The sequence below is a fragment of the Myodes glareolus genome, chromosome 27, assembly GCF_982192425.1.
Source record: "Myodes glareolus chromosome 27, mMyoGla1.1, whole genome shotgun sequence".
Classification (NCBI taxonomy): domain Eukaryota; kingdom Metazoa; phylum Chordata; class Mammalia; order Rodentia; family Cricetidae; genus Myodes; species Myodes glareolus.
Genome location: NC_142052.1, coordinates 35,223,283 through 35,241,825, shown reverse-complemented (window position 1 = coordinate 35,241,825; position 18,543 = coordinate 35,223,283). Strand labels below are relative to the sequence as shown.

The 18,543-nt window shown below is 49.7% G+C and overlaps 2 protein-coding genes across 5 annotated transcripts in view; one reads left to right on the top strand and one right to left on the bottom strand.

Moving 5' to 3' along the window:
* The window catches only part of Stat1 (signal transducer and activator of transcription 1), a 38,982-nt gene extending 28,908 nt beyond the window's left edge, over window positions 1–10,074 (top strand). For 2 of the 3 annotated variants that reach the window (XM_085684107.2, XM_085684108.2), the window contains exons 19-25: window positions 306–355; window positions 967–1,061; window positions 2,226–2,371; window positions 3,743–3,928; window positions 5,115–5,190; window positions 6,077–6,176; window positions 9,293–10,074. In XM_085684107.2, coding sequence (XP_085540233.1) covers window positions 306–355; window positions 967–1,061; window positions 2,226–2,371; window positions 3,743–3,928; window positions 5,115–5,190; window positions 6,077–6,176; window positions 9,293–9,307 — 668 coding nt within the window. In that variant the 3' untranslated portion in view covers window positions 9,308–10,074. Of the gene's footprint in view, window positions 1–305; window positions 356–966; window positions 1,062–2,225; window positions 2,372–3,742; window positions 3,929–5,114; window positions 5,549–6,076; window positions 6,177–9,292 lie in introns of those variants that run through there. The other variant, XM_085684109.2, reaches the window with a different exon arrangement.
* Window positions 10,075–13,892: 3,818 nt separating this feature from the next.
* Gls (glutaminase) overlaps window positions 13,893–18,543 on the bottom strand; it is a 62,824-nt gene continuing 58,173 nt past the window's right edge. For both annotated transcript variants that reach the window (XM_085684102.2, XM_085684106.2), the window contains one exon: window positions 13,893–16,484. In XM_085684102.2, the coding sequence (XP_085540228.1) occupies window positions 16,328–16,484 (157 nt within the window). In that variant the 3' untranslated portion in view covers window positions 13,893–16,327. The remainder of the gene's footprint in view (window positions 16,485–18,543) is intronic.

The following is an 18,543-nucleotide window of genomic DNA, read 5'->3' as shown; positions in this document are numbered from 1 at the left end:
TGCTGGGGGAGGGAGGCAGGGCCAAGGGAGGAGTGATGAGTTTGAGGCCAGGCTGGCTACACCGGGAGAGCCTGTCTTGCAAAATAAAGAAGTGAAATGGAGCCGCCACTCGTAGGGTTTCGACAACGTGATGGTGTCCATTCGGTCTGCGTGGCGGCCGACCCATTTCCGGTTGCCGGACCAGAGAGCCAGCCACCCCTTTGCGTTAAGTTCTTCCATCTTGAGCAGCTATATAACAAAAGCCGTCCATCTGACTAGAGTGTTGGATCAATTTCAGTCTAACAAAAGGGTTACTTTCCCCTTAGGTCCTAATGTGAGCCCTGAGGGTCTTATTCCGTGGACGAGGTTCTGTAAGGTAGGTGCTGCGTGGGTTTTACTGGCTTCTTTCCACTCCGGGGTGGCTTTCCAATTTCTCGCGGTGGCAGCTCGCTGTTTGCTTCTTCTGGCATGTTCCTCTGCCCCCCTCACACCCCCTAGGCCCGGTTGTTTACTTTCCTCCGGTTCAGGAGGTTGTTCCAAGCCAAGCCCGCCAGGAAGCACCTGCTTGGGCGATAACATTCTTCCACACCCCAAAGCGTCTCCACTCCCTCACGGCGGGCCCCTTAATCAGCAGGGTCCTGGCTAAGGCCGTGTGAAATGTGTGCAGTGACCCGTGCAGAACTGCTCACGCTGAGGGCACTAGAACAGGATGTTGACACCCGGTCGGGCCCGGCCAGCTGGCGCTGAGCCGCTTGCTCACACCGCGCCCCGACTCCAGTCATCTGGGAGAGCATCCCTGCTGGGGTGCTGCAGTTGGGCAAGGGTACCAGCGAAAGGAAGGGCGCCAGTTAGTCAGTCAGAGGCAAGGGACCTAGGCATCTCCTGCTAAGGGACAGCTGTCGCTAGTGCCTGAGCTGGGGCCTCTTTGGAAGGGGCAGGGCAAGCCACTGCTTTTATTTAACCAACTGTGCGCTTCTGTACTTGCAGGAAAATATTAACGATAAAAATTTTTCCTTCTGGCCTTGGATCGACACCATCCTGGAACTCATTAAGAAGCACCTGCTCTGCCTCTGGAACGACGGGTAAGGGTCACCGAGGGCCGAACGTGGAAACGTTTTTTAGCATGTACGCTTCCGGCTGAGACAAGGTCTCAGCTGGGCACAGACGTGCACGCTTACATAGCCTCAGAGCTTTGTCAGGGGAGACCCTCATAAGATCAAGCATACTTTAGGATATATGTGTTAGGAACATTTCCTATTGAGAGCTCCCTGCCGATGCAAAAATCCCAATCAAGCCAAATCAAAACAAGCCAAATTAAGAAATATCCAGGTTTAATGGGAGAGCTGCGCTCTCGGGTGGCCTGGAGGGGGAACCGGGAAGCCAAGGAAGCGCGAGCCCCTGGAGGAAGAAAGGGAGACCACGTGTTCCTCTTTTGGGGATCACTTAAATACCTTGAGGAGTGGTCCTGATCCCACCCCCAGGGAGGGGTCAGGACCTGGCCTGCTGGGATTTGGAGTCCAGACCAGGCCTGGGGGGCTGGGAGAGATGCGAGGGGCAGGGGCCTGCGCTCCCAATTTGACATTATGTATAAATATTTTAAGAGCTAAATTAAACACAAAAGCCTCCGAGTGCCATTAATGTGTCCATCCATTCGTCCAGAAATTGTCAGTATTTACCGAACCGCCCTAGTAAAGAAGCAAAGCCCTCCAGGAAGGGTAGTGCATGCCTTTAACCTCAGCACTCTGGAGGCAGAGGCGGGCTGATCTCTGCGCACAGCAAGCTTGTAGGCCAGCCAAGGCGACCCAGCGAGATTCTGTCTTCAAAATAATAAAAGAAAAGGGGTTAACTCATTTGTCCCCGGGATCAACTGCTATCTCAGCCCTAGCTTTCAGTGAACAGGAAGTGCTGACTGGCCTATGGAATTCACCCTCGGAGCCCGCATCTCCAGTACGAGATGCCTACACAGTCATTTTCACGGTGTTTAAAATCAGCGAGGACAGATAGAAGGCCCCTCACTTATTTCCAGAGCTTCATGCCAATGACGCGTTCGTCTTGGTTCTTACTTGAGCACATCCGTGTGTAAGGGAGCGGCTTCCGTAAGCCTCAGTTAAACATTTTGAAAGTATGCATTTTTATAATACGTTCTGTTTTCAAGTGGCAGCACTTTTCTCAGATTGAAAGCCAAAATGAAAGTTAAATTCATGGATGAAACACAAAATATTCCCATTAATCTCTCTAATGTCCAGGTGCATCATGGGTTTTATCAGCAAGGAGCGAGAACGCGCTCTGCTCAAGGACCAGCAGCCGGGGACGTTCCTGCTTAGGTTCAGTGAGAGCTCCCGGGAAGGCGCCATCACGTTCACGTGGGTGGAGCGGTCGCAGAACGGAGGGGGTGAGTGAAGCGGGTCTGCGCACGCGCAGGCCTAGGGCCCTGCATGCATCCCTGCAGGGCGATCGGTCTGGGTAGCTTTGGAACTGAAATTGCGTATCCTGTAATTACATAAGTAAGCTCCCCACGAGAGCCTTACACCACCGGGAACACCGGTGTCAGGCTGCCCGGGACACGTGAGAATGATGCCTTTCAAAGCCCAAGGCCAAGTTTTACCTTTCTCTCGGGTCTGTTGCCTGCAGATCAAGGATATGAGTCAACACTATCTGCACCCAGTTGTTGGAAGGGGTCACATTTCCCACAGTGTAGGATTTCAGACGCAGCCCGCCCCGGGATACCTTGCCTGGGCGAGGACCGACTTTGTGCGCTTAGTCCACCCAGTTACCGGGGCTGTGGGGGGGGGGAGGGGGGGGATGAGGTGCAGCTCCGCCCACCTTCAGGGGAGGGACAGAACATCTCGGCCCGTTAGATACCTGTTTAAACAAACGGCTAAAAAGCTCCGAGAAGCAGCTTTCTTGTGATAAGACGGGGCAGGTGGGAAGTAGGAAAATGAACACTAACAAACAGATGGTTGCTTATGATTTGCCGCTGGAGGGGTTAGCCTAGGACTTCTTGTTTTCAGGGGATAGAGTCAGAAAGAAGGAATACTCTTCTGAGTCTACTTTTTTTTTTTTCTTTTTCTTTTTCTGATGAAAACAGCCAGAGACCTGGAATCAGGCCCAGTGCCGGTAGTGGGCGCTGAGGTCTGCCCCGTTTTGTTTTTTCCTGGTAGTTCATTTCCCAAGCCCATTGAGAGATGGGGCTAGGAGAGGTGCAGGGCAGCGTGGGCTACAGGATTGTCAGAAACCCGAGAGAGAGTCCCAGCTTAGAGCAACAGGGCACGCTTGTAGGTGTCCTGGGCTCCGACATGGAGACCTGAAACACAGCTTATGCCCTGGGGTACTACAGGGAAGAAGTAGCTTGCAGCATCCTGGTTTTGTTTTGAGAGTTGCTTGTTTTAATAAAACAGGGTTTTTTCCACTATGAAAGGAAAGTAGGAAGGGGGCCCATCTTTAATAACACGATTTGCAGCCTGAGGCCAGTGACCCGGGCAGTGGTATCTGTGGATGTGCATTGCTTTGTTAAGGATGCAAGCTTTGAGCTAGAATTAGACTCTGACCAGAGAGCAGCAAGTGTGTTGTTCATGAACAGTCAAAGGCAGCGAGCGCTTGCTTTTCCTCCGAAGACAGGATTATCATGTCTGTAGAACCCAGAGGCCCCGGGTGGACAGACCTCACGGGCCGCAGCTGCTTCTCACCAGATTCTGTCTGCAGAACTTTAGTCTTCCCTGAGATGTTTGGTACTCAGTCAGCCTCCGTGATTTCCTCCTCCTAGAACCCGACTTCCACGCCGTTGAACCCTACACGAAGAAGGAGCTTTCAGCTGTTACTTTCCCCGACATTATCCGCAATTACAAAGTGATGGCTGCTGAGAATATCCCAGAGAATCCCCTGAAGTACCTGTACCCCAACATTGACAAAGACCATGCCTTTGGGAAGTACTACTCCAGGCCAAAGGAAGGTGAGTGTGCAGCTCGCCGTGGTGCCCCAGCGAGGTCTGTGGGGCTCGGTTGCTCCCAAACAAGTTCCAAACACATCGGTCCTCACCGTCCTACCGATGGCTCATGATGGCACAGATGCCAGCCCATGCTGCTGATGTTACCAGTCTGTCGCTTCTGAATTGATGGGGTTGGGTTATTTTAGACAACACCATACACTCAGTAAAGTTGAAGTGGAATATCGCTTGGCCTGCTGTGGCTAGTATGCAATGAATACATGTTTCTGCTCTTGAGGATATTGGGAAAGACCATGTCTGGTTTTATATGTTTGTGATTGATTTCTCCACGTGAAAGGGTAGAGGGTAGGAACCAAGGCTGACTCATTTCTTCTAGCCTGCTTGGGTTCAAGTGGCGGAAACCCAGGTTCAGAATAAATGAGTGGCCCATTCGGGTGGGCTCAGTTGCTTCTTAGAGCCTGTGATTGTGAGTCTTGAGAGCAGGAGAACATCTTGGCTGCAAGTCTGCCTCTCTGGTCATGGGATCACATTCGGGAAAATTCATCTTAGACCCGCTCAGTTTTGGAGCATGCCAATAAAGCTAATAGCTTTTTGAAATCTGAAGTCTAACTAGCAGTATCTTTTTTTTAAAAATATTTATTTATTATGTATACAATATTCTGTGTGTATGTCTGCAGACCAGAAGAGGGCACTAGACCTCATTACAGATGGTTGTGAGCCACCATGTGGTTGCCGGGAATTGAACTCAGGAACTTTGGAAGAGCAAGCAATGCTCTTAACCACTGAGCCATCTCTCCAGCCCCTAACTAGCAGTATCTTGACTCTGGGGCGGAAATCCCTTTAGCCTACCCCACGGCTGTGCATATTCCATCAGCTAGACTAGCCTGACCTTGGCATGCATGGGCTTCATTTGCCTTCGTGCAAGATTACTAGCTTTGGGAAGAGGCAAGCGGCTAGACTTCTGGCCTTCTCTTGGCTGTTTGGCTGTTTCTCCATTCCCACTTTGGGAATGGAGATCTCAGATGACCTTGGCAGGAAGGTCATGACCCCCGTAAAGTTTCAGGACACGAAGTTGTCAAGTCAGACAGAATGGGTCCCTCAAAGCGGACGGTCCCATTCCCGTGTAATTTCTGCTAATGTGAATCCCGTGTGATTTCTGCTAATGCAAACGCCGTGATGTGCTTGCTTCCAGCCCCAGAACCAATGGAGCTTGACGACCCTAAGCGAACGGGCTACATCAAGACCGAGTTGATTTCGGTGTCTGAAGTGTAAGTGAGCTCGGAAGACTGACATTGTCAGAGCCTCGCGCCAGCCTGGCTCCTGGCTCCTGGCTCCTGGCTCCTGGCTGGCGCCCTTTAATGGCGTTGGCTCGTAGCTTGCTTTTCTGCTGTAGTAGATGCTGCCATTACAGTTGGACTTTTTGGAAAGATCCTGACTAGCCCCGGTGTGACTGCTTTGCCAGCATTTTACTGCCTTACGATAAACAGCAGCAAAACCCCCAAGCAAAACAGCAATAAACAAAATAAAAATAAAGCGAAGTTGTATGTAAGGAATATACGTTCTCCCCAGACTGATACTTTGGAAAAGTATGAATAAAATAAACAAAGGCCAGAGTCATAACCGAGATCCATTTCCTCCACTTGCTTTTATTTTGTTGTTTCATTCCATAAAAGGTAGAAAGTTTTGGAAAAGTCATTGTCAGTTATTTGGCTTGCGGCACTGTCTTGGGGTGAATGGATGTAGTCTTCATGTAAAAACACTCTGTGGAGCAGCCTTATCTGCATACAACCCTCAAGGTAGGGATGAGGGATTCCCCCAGACATTTTCTCTGGTGCTTTTCTGTCCAGGGTAAGCCTCAGAAGTCTGCCGTCTCAGGATGACACTGCACACGCTCACACCGAGGCCCCACCAGGCAGCAGGGGTGTAGGCTTCAGTCTTGACAGTCGCTCACTCGTGTCTAAAGTCTAGTGTATCCCCCCGGGGCCGGGCTGGGGACATAAACCTCCCATGATCTGCAGTCTTCCCGACATGATTTACTTATAAGGTGTACACTCTTCTGAAATCAAAATACGAAATGGCGGCTAAAAAAGTCTTGGTGCATTGCTGCCCGTGTCGCTCGCGGTTAACACTGCCCTTTCTCCTCTCTCTCTTTAGCCACCCCTCTAGACTTCAGACCACGGACAACCTGCTTCCCATGTCTCCGGAGGAGTTTGATGAGATGTCCCGGATAGTGGGCTCTGATTTAGACAGTATGGTGAGTACCGTGCCCGGCTGATCCCACCCCGAGAACGCCTGAGCAGGCTGGTACAGCGGTAGATCTGAAGTCTGTCTCTGAGGAGCAGCCTTGGGCAGAGATAAAGCAAGAGTTTTTTAAGAGAGATGAGCCTGTATTTAGGACAGCTGCAGCAGCAGGATCCCCTAGTATCCCAGGTGCTCACACTCCCTTCCCCGTGCAGCAGGAAGGCCTAGCTGTACGGACAGTTACCACACCAAGAGACCAAGGTTTTCTGAGGCAGATGTATTCCTGTGGCCGCCTAGGGCCTCGGTGAAGGTGTCATCCTTAGGAAGGGCAGATGCCGGTTGGTACACCAGTTCCGCACTCGCTCACGGGGGTAAGGGAGAGGGGAGAGTTCCACTTGCTACATAGGATGCTAACTCATCCTGCCAGCCTTTGACAGGCACAGGGAACGGTTCAGGGAGCAGAGGTTAATAGGCTCCACGATCTAAATAGAAACACGGTGTTTGCAAAACAGTCTTCTTTGGGGAGAATGTTTTTCAGCTGATCCAATAGGACCCCTGGCCTTTCAGCCTGAGATCCATCGTCCCACGTGCTCCGTCTGGGTGACTGGCAATCTCGCTGACGCTGTTTAATTGTAAGCCCCTTGCCACACGGATTTAGGCCAGTTCACTTTCCAAAGCCTGCCCAATGCTTTCAAAAATCATTCTCTTAGCCGTAGCAGGCGTTTCCCCATCACCGCGGGCTCTGTACCTAGCAAAAACGTGTCCCATAAGGAGAGTCAGAGAAGGGGACAGGAGAGAGAGGAAGGCTTCAGCCACGGATGTTCGTGTGCTCAGGGGAAGCTTGTGTCGCCTCAGTCATTGCCTGTTTCTCACATGGGACCTCACATGTCCTGGGAAGCTTAGAAAAATGCTTTCGTAGAGCCTCCTGGCTGCTGAGACTGGCGGAGCTAGTGTGATCACAGAACCATGCGGTGTTCTTGGAGGCGAGCCCCCGGTCTGTGTAAAGCAGCACCCTGATATTACCGTGAAGAGTGTTTGGCAAATCTCCTACAAAAGTGGAGTAAGGGCAAAGTTTGATTCAGAACTTGAGCAAAGGGTCTAAAACTTGGGTGTGTTTTCACGCCTCCTCTGCTGCCCAGGGAGATCCTGCCACCTCACCACTGCCGCTATGTGCCAGGCAGAAGCTCTGAAGCTCTTGACGTCTGTTAAGGCAAAGACAAGGCAGAGCTGGGTGGGAAGCCTGTGCCTGGAATTTGGCATACGGTTCCAGCTGCCATCACTGTGGGTCCCCGTGACCTACTAAGCCCTTAGTTCCTCCATCTGTGCAAGGAGCACGGCTTTCAGTGCGCCGCAGTAGTGAGAACTGGGGGGTTTCACACCCCCAAACAAATGCCAGGAAATGGGTTTGTAGCCTTCGGATGCCCCCGGTAGCCGTTCTGTTCTAGCGATTTTATTCATCTGACTTATGGAATAGACACATAGGATGTATAGATATAATAAATTAGTATGTGAGAAAATATCCGCTTACCACAGTAGTCTCCAGGTGAACCCCAGTGGTCTCAGAGAATCTCTATAGAGGCCCTGCTCTGATTGGACAAGGTGAGAATGGGGTTGGCCTGTCAAAGCAGCTTAACATCACGACACTGTGCTCCGTCCTCGACCCTTTCCCTGACTTCTGTCCCATGGTAACTCTCGGGAGTCAGAGCATGAGGGCTGAGTGAGGTGTCTCTACCTAGAATCCACCAGTTACGAGGCTAGGACAGGAGGAGCTGATGTTGGCGGCCACGTTGGGCCACGTAGAGATTGTCACAAAACAGATAGAATTAGGTGTGTGCTCTGAGGTGAACTCAGCTGAGCTGGCTTATGTCCACCAAGTGAGGAGGTGGCAGCCGTGGACTAGAGAGGTAGGTAGTGAGGGTGGCTAGCCGGGCCAGCCTTGGCGGTCAGGCTCCTGAGGTGATTGTCTACGAGGGCCAGCATCCGAGGACTGGTTTTGTATGCTAGGACTTGGGTATTTATTTATGTAGCCTAACATCCCATACAGTGGACTTGCCTCTTGGGGCTGGGGTAGAATCAGCTTCCTTTCCCAGAGGCCTTTGTCCAGACTTCCTACCAACCCTGCCCGCTAGTTTCTTCTCTGGCGTTGGACATTTTATACATGCTTTCCTCGACCAGACCTGTGTGCTAGGCACTACTAGCCAACATAGGGTATGAAGAACTTCACATAGTGGCAGGATTTGGATGCAGACTCTCTCTCCCTCTCCTGTACACCATTTTAACTATAGAACTGTGCCACCAAGAGTGCCGTCTAAGACAAACCCTTCGGCATGCTTTTCAGTCTCAAATTGCTTTCCTAGAATGAGGCTTTGCGGTCTAGCGCTCCTGGCGTTTGAGGCTGCAGAGGTCTTCACTGTGGGGCTGCCCTTCACACTGAAGGGCGTCGAGCAGGACCCTGGCCTCTGCCCTAGAATAGACAATGCCGGTATCACCTGCACGCGCACACCCTGAGATAGCAGTGGGAGCCACGTCTGCAGAGCAGCCAGGGCACAGAGCCATCCTGGAGACATGTGCAACCATCCCAGCGAGGGAGCCAGAGTCAGTGGCAGGCCAGTGTTCTCCGATGGACAGCTGGCTGACCACAATCTCCTGTATCCAGGGCTGCACAGGGCAGGCTAGGGTGGGGAGCTGAAGCGCTCTGTGGTGGCTTTACTCCTCTGGCCCACATCTGAATCCCGGGCTTTGTTGATTTTGCCTATCCAGCGGCCTTTAGGGGACTATTATCATTTCCCCCTTATCCCTCTCCCTCTGGCGCATGTGGCTCAGCATTTCCTCCCTCTTTTGAATGAGCTGATTTACCATGCTGCTGCCCCAAGACTTGCATAACAGCAGAAAGCTTTCTATAGTCTGTCTGGGTTGAGTCACAGAGTTAATCCAGAGTAATAATCCATCAGCTTAGGTGGCATGAGTGAGTGGCCCTGAGTCATTCAGGGAGGCTAGGCCATGCCAGTCCTTCTGGTCCCATGGTGGTAATGTGTTGTAGGGAGCATCCCCCTGCTCTGAGGGCAAAGGTGTAATATACATGTCATGGGACCCATGTAATGACCCTAACTGCATTTTGTCTTTTTGCAGATGAGCGCAGTATAAACATGAATTTCTCTCTTCTCTGGAGACATTTTTTCTTCCCATCTGTGATTCCCTCCTGCTCCTGTTCCTTCACCTGCTGTGTTTCTAGGGAAGTGCAAGCAAGAACAACACAGTTGTTGCCCCCTGTTGCTAGCAAGTGGATATTCCTCTCACTCGAAACCTGTTACTCGGAAGGACTTCACGCGCCTTAACTGAAGGTGAACCGGAAAAGTCACCTGTGTAAAGTAGATTCTGCGGACAGAGCAGAGCCCCGCCCAAGGCGTCAGGACTAGACAGCCAGTGTCTGGGACAGGTGAGGAGTAGAGTGACATCTGGTAAACGCTGTGTCGTCAGTGCCCAACCGCTACACATCACGGGACAGTCCGCGGGGTGATGTGGGAGCGGTTCTGTCCTGAAGATACTGGCATGCTCCCTCTGCTTTATGGCTGGAAGCCTTCCGCTCTTTTGCCTATGGCACAGTACAGAGCCAACTTGATAATGCAGTGCTATGTCAGACAATAGTGGACATCCTTCATCTGAGTGTGTGGGGGGGAAGCAGGGGTGTTACCACATCTTCTGCACCGGCCGTATAAAACTACAGGCACAATTGCGCTCTTCAGGGAGCTAGCTTTGTTGTTGGCTGTGGTTAAAAGAAACTAAACACCCATAGAAGAAAGAGCGTTTTCCAAATTCTCCAGTAGTTTCTGTTTAATACATACTCCACCAAGCTAAGTGGGTTTTGCTGTCATTTGGGTCATCGGTTGAATAAAACTATCTTTGCACATCCATTAAGGGAGCCAGCTTTCTTAAGGCAAACCTTTTTTTTTTTAAAGTTGAAATTACAGATCTAGATAAACACCCAGCAGTTTAATTCATGTTCTTAAATGGGCTGCCTTTATTATTTCTAGCTGGTTGTCTTCATTAGCCACGAAATTAGGAAAACTAGTAACTCACTTGAATCATTAGCCAGATACGAGTATCAGATAATTTCAAAATACATTCTATGTAACGGTACTGAACACTCTTTTTCACTGATAATGGGCTTTTTCGGCCAATTGCGTTCACAAACGGTTCCGTGGCCAGCCCTGTGTTATCAGACGACTTTGGAGGGACAGTGTTTTATGGCGTGTGCTGTTTTTCCACCTTCCTCCGTGGCACCAGCGCAGTTCGGTGGTCTAGGGATTGCATTGGTTGCCAAGGTTCTTCTGGGCAGCTGTACTGTGTCCCATTGTCCCGGCCACAGCTGTGTGCTGTGTGCCGTGGGCTGCACTTAGCATATGCACAGCCCTTTCCGTGGTCCCGAACGGAAGCAGAGGCCTCCTCTCTTTCCGTGTACAGCTTGGGACTGGCTGGGCTCTCACAGACCCTTAAATGGAATGAGAAACAAACCCTTTTAAAAGTACTGTTTATAAATGCTGAGATCTAACTGTTGCTTACGTCGTCCGCTGAGAACGGCTGCTGCGGTTTCATTCTGTTGAACTAAGACTTTAAAAAAATGTTAAGATGATGCTAGCCTCCTATTAGTATTTAATATAAAGATATTTAACTGTCTAGTATTGTGAGTTGGTTTAATACGTATCTCATTCATGTATCAGGCCTATTTTAAAATAAGATTAATGACACTATTTTTCTAACTGTTATCCTTGCTTACTGTCCTGGTAGCCACAGTGACTATGGCAGTTTAGGGTTGGCATCATGGTGAGGCCGCTTGTGAGCTAGAGGCACAAGGATCAGAGGTTTAAAGTCATTCCTGGCTACATGGTAAATTCAAGGTCAGCCTGGGCTACATGAGATCATAACTCGTGAAAGAAGAGGGGGCAGGGACATAAGAGAGGTGTCTAAGTCAGTGGAAGGCAATCTATTTCCATTCTTAAGTCACTGACTGATGTAAGAAGTCACCAAACGTCCTGGCTTAAGGATGTTTGTGTTTGAGTATGTCCAGGATGGCATTTTCTAAGAATAGAGCATATATGCCCCACTTCGGATAGACTGATTTTACTTAGGCACTTTCTGAGGTGGCATTGCATAAATGGAATCTACTGACTGCCTGAACACTGATGTGGAATGTGAAGGCATTGGTCAGCAAACAGAGCAGCCCCATGGTGCCCGGCAGCTGCAGGGAAGGTGCCAGACGAAGCTGGAAAGTTGAAGCTTGGCAGCTGCCCCCATCTTGAGGGGATGATTTACCTGAGGGCATCTTTTGTTTAAGATTCATTCATTCATTCATCAAATATATTGAGTATCTGCCTTGAGCCAGGCATTCGTCTAGATGCTTGGAAGACACTAGGAGACAAAGCAAATGCCCCCGTCATAAACGTAAGATGTTCTCAGATACTGGGCTATATGCTCCATAGTCACTTTACCCACTGTAGCCCAATGGAGATTTTGCGAAGTAGATGTAGCCAGTGGTCAGTGGTTCTGAGCCCTCGTGGCTCTGGCAGTGGACCTAGGTCCAGTTCCCAGCACCCACACGGCATCTATAACCCCAGTCCCAGGGGATCTGATACTTTCTTCTGACCTCCTGGGCACCAGGCTCATATGATGTGCAGACATACACAAAGGCAAAACATTTATTCACATAATATAATTTTTTTTAACTCGTCAAAAGCTGCAGCTCATGTCTGTGTTACAAGAAAAGGCACATAGTTTCCAAGAAATAACATCTAAGCCAGTTCCAGGAAGCCGAGGCGCCTCGGTAGTGGTTTAAAGTCTGGACTGCTCAGTGGTCATCAGCGAGGTGAGGCTCTCAGGTTCAGGGAGACCAAGCCTGGGTTGTGGACTCTGACTTTAAATACATCACCCAGCCTGATGTATTGTAGAAAAATAATCCTAACTTACGACAGTTATACTGACTACACCAAGTAAAGCTACCCAAAGGTAGAGATGCCATAGATCTACCGTCAGACTTGTGGACTCTGTATTTTATAATGCTGTCACACTCAATTCGTTACTGTTGGCATGTTTGCAGCCCCTCCTATGTCTTCTGCATAAATGATACTTGGGTATCTGCTTCATAGCAGATCGGCTGCTAGAATGTGAAAGGCAGCAGGAGGCATGGCTGGCCCCAGAGGCCCAGTCAGGTCAAGAGGCAGGGCTGGCCCCATAAGGCCCAGTCAGGTCAAGAGGCGTGGCTGGCCCCAGAGGCCCAGTCAGGTCAAGAGGTGTGGCTGGCCCTATAAGGCCCAGTCAAGTCAAGCTCCAGAACAGAAAGGAGCCCTCTGAACAATCCTGGAGTGCCTGCCTTTCCAGCCTGTTGTGTTAGCTTCTGTCTCCTCCTTTTAAAACAGCTGCCGTAATTATGACGAAGCCTAGACCCTTCTGTCTCCAAACACTACACCCCCTAGCCTACTCATCCACATCCTTTCATACCCAGGTGGTTTCCCATTCGTAAAACGTGTTTAAGAGCCACCTAGTGCATCCATGGGCTGCTTCCTTGAATACCCATGATTTATGAGCTTATGTTACCATAGGGACTAACAAATAAAATTAACCTAAACTCCTAAGAAAGTGCCATGAAAATAGAATGATCACGGTTAGATTAACAACTAGAATGTTTCCCTGTTGGGGTTATCTGTGGGCCGTGCACTGCGACCAAGCTTCCATCGGCAGACAGACGCATGCGCAGTAGGAGCTGACTGATGTTGCAGGACTTGGTACTGACATGCGTGGCCCCAAAACTCACCCGAGAGAGACTTTAGTAACTGTTAGCTAATGTAAGTGAAGATATGTAGTTTACCTGTAACTCTGTGGTAGGGTTCAGGGAAAGACTATTGACTAAGAGTTCCATATCGTGGTCCACTGTTGGGTCCCAGCTTCATCAATAAAAGCGTGGGTTAGATCAAAGAATTCCATGTGTTATTAATAGATTATTATTATTATTATTATTATTATTATGGTTTTTCGAGACAGGGTTTCTCTGTAGCTTTGGAGCCTATCCTGTCTTTTATAGACCAGGCTGGCCTCGAACTCACAGAGATCGCCTGCTTCTGCCTCCCAAGTGCTGGGATTAAAGGTGTGCACCACCACCACCTGGCTATTATTATTATTAAAATAATAGAGATGTCCCTAACACCACAGTTGCTGTAACCAAGCAGCTTGGTTTATGGCACGAAACTTTGATAAAAATAAATGGGATTGGCGTGGTGTTCATAAATCTTTGTGGTTAGGAAACCAGACACTGATTTAATCCCAAGACGACCAGGGCATTCTGGCATTGGAAGGGAGAACCATTTCCGCATGTGAGGGACTCAGGGGAGCCGCCAGCAGGGCCCACTCGGATCCTGGTGTGGCAGTCATGGGTCAGCTCCCCAGTAGCTGTCAGAGCTCCATGGAAACGTGCTCCAAGGATACCTGCGGTGGCACAGTGCAGCCTGGTACCCTGAGCGCTCTACCGCACAGGCACAGTGCGAGCTGAACGAACCTGTCCATCACTAGCATCCACAGCTAGGTCCCCACCGTTCTCATCCTCGCCCTGGGTCCACACATCCCACGGGACTCTGTGTGCTCCCTGGCCCGTAACAGGCCGGATGTAAGACAGCTACAGACTCACAACTCAAAAGGGCAGAGAAAAACCTTAGTTATTTTAAGAAAATTCATTTCTCACGGCTTGTTTTCAATACATGTATTTATTAGGCTGTAAAAAGCAACACTACCTGATCTCATTTAAAATAAATATTTCCCAATTTCAGAATACTTACAGCTTATAGTTTTAAGATTTCATTTTTGGGAAACGTCGGAAGTAGATACATTCAAAGCTTTGGACTCTCCGGGAGGGACCTAAATGCCACATCAGGTCACCTAGTCCCTGACAGACAGCAGGATCAAGAGCCAAATCCAGCTGTGCGGCGAAAGCGCAGCGTATCCCCAGGCATGGGCATTACAACAGGGACAGCAGAAACAGCAGCGTAAACAGAGCTTCAAACCAACATGACCATGTCATGTTCCCATGATACAGAAAAATTACACAAGATCGTAAAGCCAAAACAAAACAAAACAAAACAACAAAAAAAATAAGATCTTTGGAGTTTACTGATGGCAGCAGTAACAGCTCATTCAAGCATTTAAACAAAGTGTTCTCCTTATTATCAGCCACTAGCAGAGAGCCGGAGCAAGACCTGGCACATAGTCATAACACCGTGAAGGAAAAGAGCCTATTTAACCAGGCCACAAAGACTGTACAAAACAGCACTGATCTTAGAAAAGATACAACTTCTGCTTTCAAATAATATACAGAGTAACATTTCAGAGAAGCCTCGGAGTCACTGGTAATAGCTAAGTCAGGCACCGAACCACACAAAGCCAGTGCTTTTGGAATAGCGTGAGCTCAGTGGATTCCAATTAAAACACGGTCACGCCTTCGCTTTGGAGCTGATGTCCCTGCGCGGAGCGGAGCGTGATGCCGCCTGCCCACCTGTCTCGAGAGGCGTGTGGAAGCGGAATACAGTGGCAGGGCTGGATGCTTGCCCAGCATCCTCCCACAGCTCCTGGAACTTAGATCCATGGTGCCTGGCTCAGGGAAGGGGAACTAGTTAAGAGTTCCATCAAGGGGGGGTGCTGGATAGCGAATGGCAGGGGACGGCTGAAAATGGGGCCACAGCAGCTGGAGGTTACTGGATAATGTGGTGCCAGGCGTCAGGAAACTCGGGTGCAATCTGTATTGATAGCGAGGGTCAGAGACTCTGTGCTAACCTGGTAACCACTGCATCTATGTAGTTGAGAATTCTGCTTCTTCCGCAAGCAGTTTCCAAGAAGTGCATTTGTGTGTGCACACGCGTGCACACATGCGCTTGATTACCGGAAGTCCTCACTAACAGAGCCCTCGTCTCTTGGAAGTAGAATAGGGTCCACTATGTGCAATTTCTCGACAACTGGGTTCTCTCTAAGGTTCCTTTGTCCTGTTTTCTAAGTTACTCATAAATCACTTTTCCAAAACAAAGACATGGGGAGCCTAAATTTGCAAGGACGTCCTCTTTCCTTACTGAAAGGTTGAGTCCGCTGTGAGTTAGGAACAGAGGGGGGCCCGAGCAGACTGACACCTGGGCCTCCGGAAGGGACGGCTAGCCAATGCGAACTGCTGCCGGTAGGACCGAAGGGAAAGGTCATCTGCGGCTGTCCCTAAGCCTGTCCCTGTAACTTTGGTAACGGAGAGCATGTCTGAACTTTTCTCTGTTGTAGAAGCCGAGAGAACGCCAAGTCTGCGGTAGCGCTGTCTTTCCTCTTAAGCCTGCCAGCTAAGTTAGACGCCTGAATCTCGGTTCCTCTTCTATAGATAACGGCCAGGCTCTGTCTCTGGGCTAGGAATGTGAGCACTGGGGACTTGCCGAGGACACACGAGACTGCAGAGCCTGCCGGCACTCACTTTCCCAGGGCCTCAGAGAGACTGGCCCGAGGACCGTATGAAAGGAAAGGTCTCAAAGGTACTAGAACTGTAGCCACGCGTATGTTTTGGTCACCAAACATATCGTCACAGAGTCCCTGATAAAACCTAATCAGAGTTGGCGAGTCCTATGAACAGCTAGCAACTATTTTAGTGCTGAAGGAGTCACCCTGACGTGAGGGAGAGAGGACACATTTTAAATACTCAACCATGTGCATATAGTTGTTCGAACACCCAAGCTAGTCTATATCTAAAGTCTTGAAAACCACACTGGTTTGTCTAATGACAGCATCAACCCCCCGGATAAACTGTACAACAAAGCTTAGCTCTATGAGTATATCATCACCCGGGATTGAAAGTTTACAACACACACAAATCATGAGGACCACGCACGTCAGCTAGCATCGGTAACTAACTATTCTTTGACATCAAATTGTGCAACGCAAGAGGTAACTATTGCTCACATTATGAAGGGAGGTTCTTTTATTTCTATTTTTCCCAAAGACATCAGATTTGTCCTGTGCGCACAAGGAAGGAAACTCCAGTAACACTGACATGACAAAGGCACAGTGCACATCACTGCCAGACAGGAAATATACACGTTCTTCATAGCCATGTGCCACAATTACATAGGTAAGTAACCGAAGTCTGGGCCTCTCGGACCATTATAACAGCCCATCGAGGTTCTTGTGGACAGTCTGATTTTCCTTCCCGTTGTCAGAATCCCCTTGAGGTGTGTACTGGACTTGGTACTCCTGGAGGATTTTAAAGACGTCGTGGTGTCCAAAGTGCAGCGCTTCATCCATGGGGGTGTTATTCCACCTGCAGTACACAGACAGGGGCGTCAGCACTCAGCGCCGCTGCGCAAAGACGGCTGCCCAGCACCCCCGGGGCTCTAGGTCCATCCCAGGTTCCCTGGCCACTCAGGGTCAGCTCCGTTAGCAGCATCGCGAGTGAGTACAGCAAGGACGCACGGCAGCTGGTCTGAGTGAGCCACCTGGTACCCAGGAGGACGACAGCGGGGCAGAGGGGTTCCGTGGAAAGGCCCCGCTGCCATACCCACGTGCTAAGGGAGGGGCATGGAAGCCACGTCTAGTGGTACAGGTGTTTAAGGCAATAACACACGTCATCTCAGCCTTTCCCAGAAAACTCACGTTCCTGTGAACTCAAAAGTCACAACGTCCTCATGACATCGAATACATGTTAGATAAGCAAGACCTGCCCAGAGGAAGTGACCCTTTTATCCCAGCCAGCAAGGGTAGGAGGCTGCAGGCTTAACTGGTCCACTGCCTGACCAGAACTCCTCGTCCCCAGTGTGAGAGGAAGCCAGAGATTCAAGGACATGCAAAAAGTCGCCATAGCGATGAGTCAGCCCAAGGCCCAGCAAACACGGGGCATGCTCCTTGGCTCTTGGCTCCTTCACAACCCATAAGCCCACCCTCACAGCTCCATCTGCTGGTTCCTGTTCCTCCCCCACCTCCCTGCTTTAGCTTCTTTCCTTCATTCTGTATCTACCCTCAACCCTTCACCTTCTTAACGGGTCACAACATAAAACAGAAACAACGAAAAGTGCGTAAGTTAGCATCCAGTGTTTCTAGTGGCCTGTTCTTGATGTTCAAAATCAGGTAAGTAACACTTTACAGGTCTCTTCCGTTTCTCAAAAAACATGGCTTTCATTAGGTCACAGGCTCTACCATGACCAAATATTTGTGTTAATTTGGGGGGGGGGAGAATCTGCCCAGTCATCTTCTTTACATCTCTTCCATTACGTAATGAAAAGTCTCCCGGTAAGGAAAACACTATTTCACTCCTGCTATTTGACCAATAGGTGACGTGACTCCATCTGATGGGAAAATACGCCCGGGTCTAATAGGCTTCCCTTCTGGATGCACAGTTAAATACACAGCTACCAAGTTCGTCAACTACCTTTGTCTATAAGATAGACACTTGTGTTTCCACATTCTTTGAGGCAAATTTGGAGTGGAGGAATTCACATAGTATTCCCAACATGCATCACGTTTGAGTTCTAAGCACAGCGAGACACTTTTCGATCTCATACTCTGCAGGGCACTATAATGGGCACTATACTGGTAGATGGGGGGGGGGCTGTCAATGCAACTAATTTCAATCATTCTTTTTAATGACCACTGGAAGGGAGAGACAGCCAACATGTCGTCACCTTACAAAAGTGCTAGCAAATTTCAGATACTGACACCATCTTCTCACTTTTTGTACGCTGAACCAAGATTTAGGCCCCCCAAACAAAGGCATAGTAATCCGGTCAGCTCCCCAGGAAGCTGTCCAGGAAGGAGTCAACTTGCTCCCAACTTCCTGCAACTCTCAGGCTCCATTCCAAACTTACTCGTCCAACAGCACCAAGTATGGTTGCTCCCTTGCATTCTTCGCAGGCTCGGCCTGTCCTCGCCGTGCATGGACGGCTCACCCAGTCCACTCTAGGAGGGGATGCCCAGGGAGTGGGCACAGCAGTGCCTGTTCAGCACAGCCCGGGCTGGGAAGTGGTCACGGGGGCGGGGGCGGGGGAGCGCGGAGGAGCAGTGTTCTAGGTGGTTCTTCCCACTGCAGGCACAGTACCCTTCCTCACTCAGTGCATCAAACGTCCTTCTCTCCAGTGGACCACTGAGAATTCAGCTCCCACAAAGTCCCCGAAAGCTAACTGCACCAAATCCAGGCATTCCAATCAGTGCCAACACACTCAAGATGATTCTTTTTACAAACTTTCCCACACTTCAGTGTTGTCTACCCTGTGCCGTTAGTCCTGTGAGAACAGAATTCGCGTTTTATCTTTTCAAGTACAAAGCCGTGTCTTCTCCATATGGGCTGACTGATATCTAACCTAAGATTTCCGAATAAGGCAGGCTTT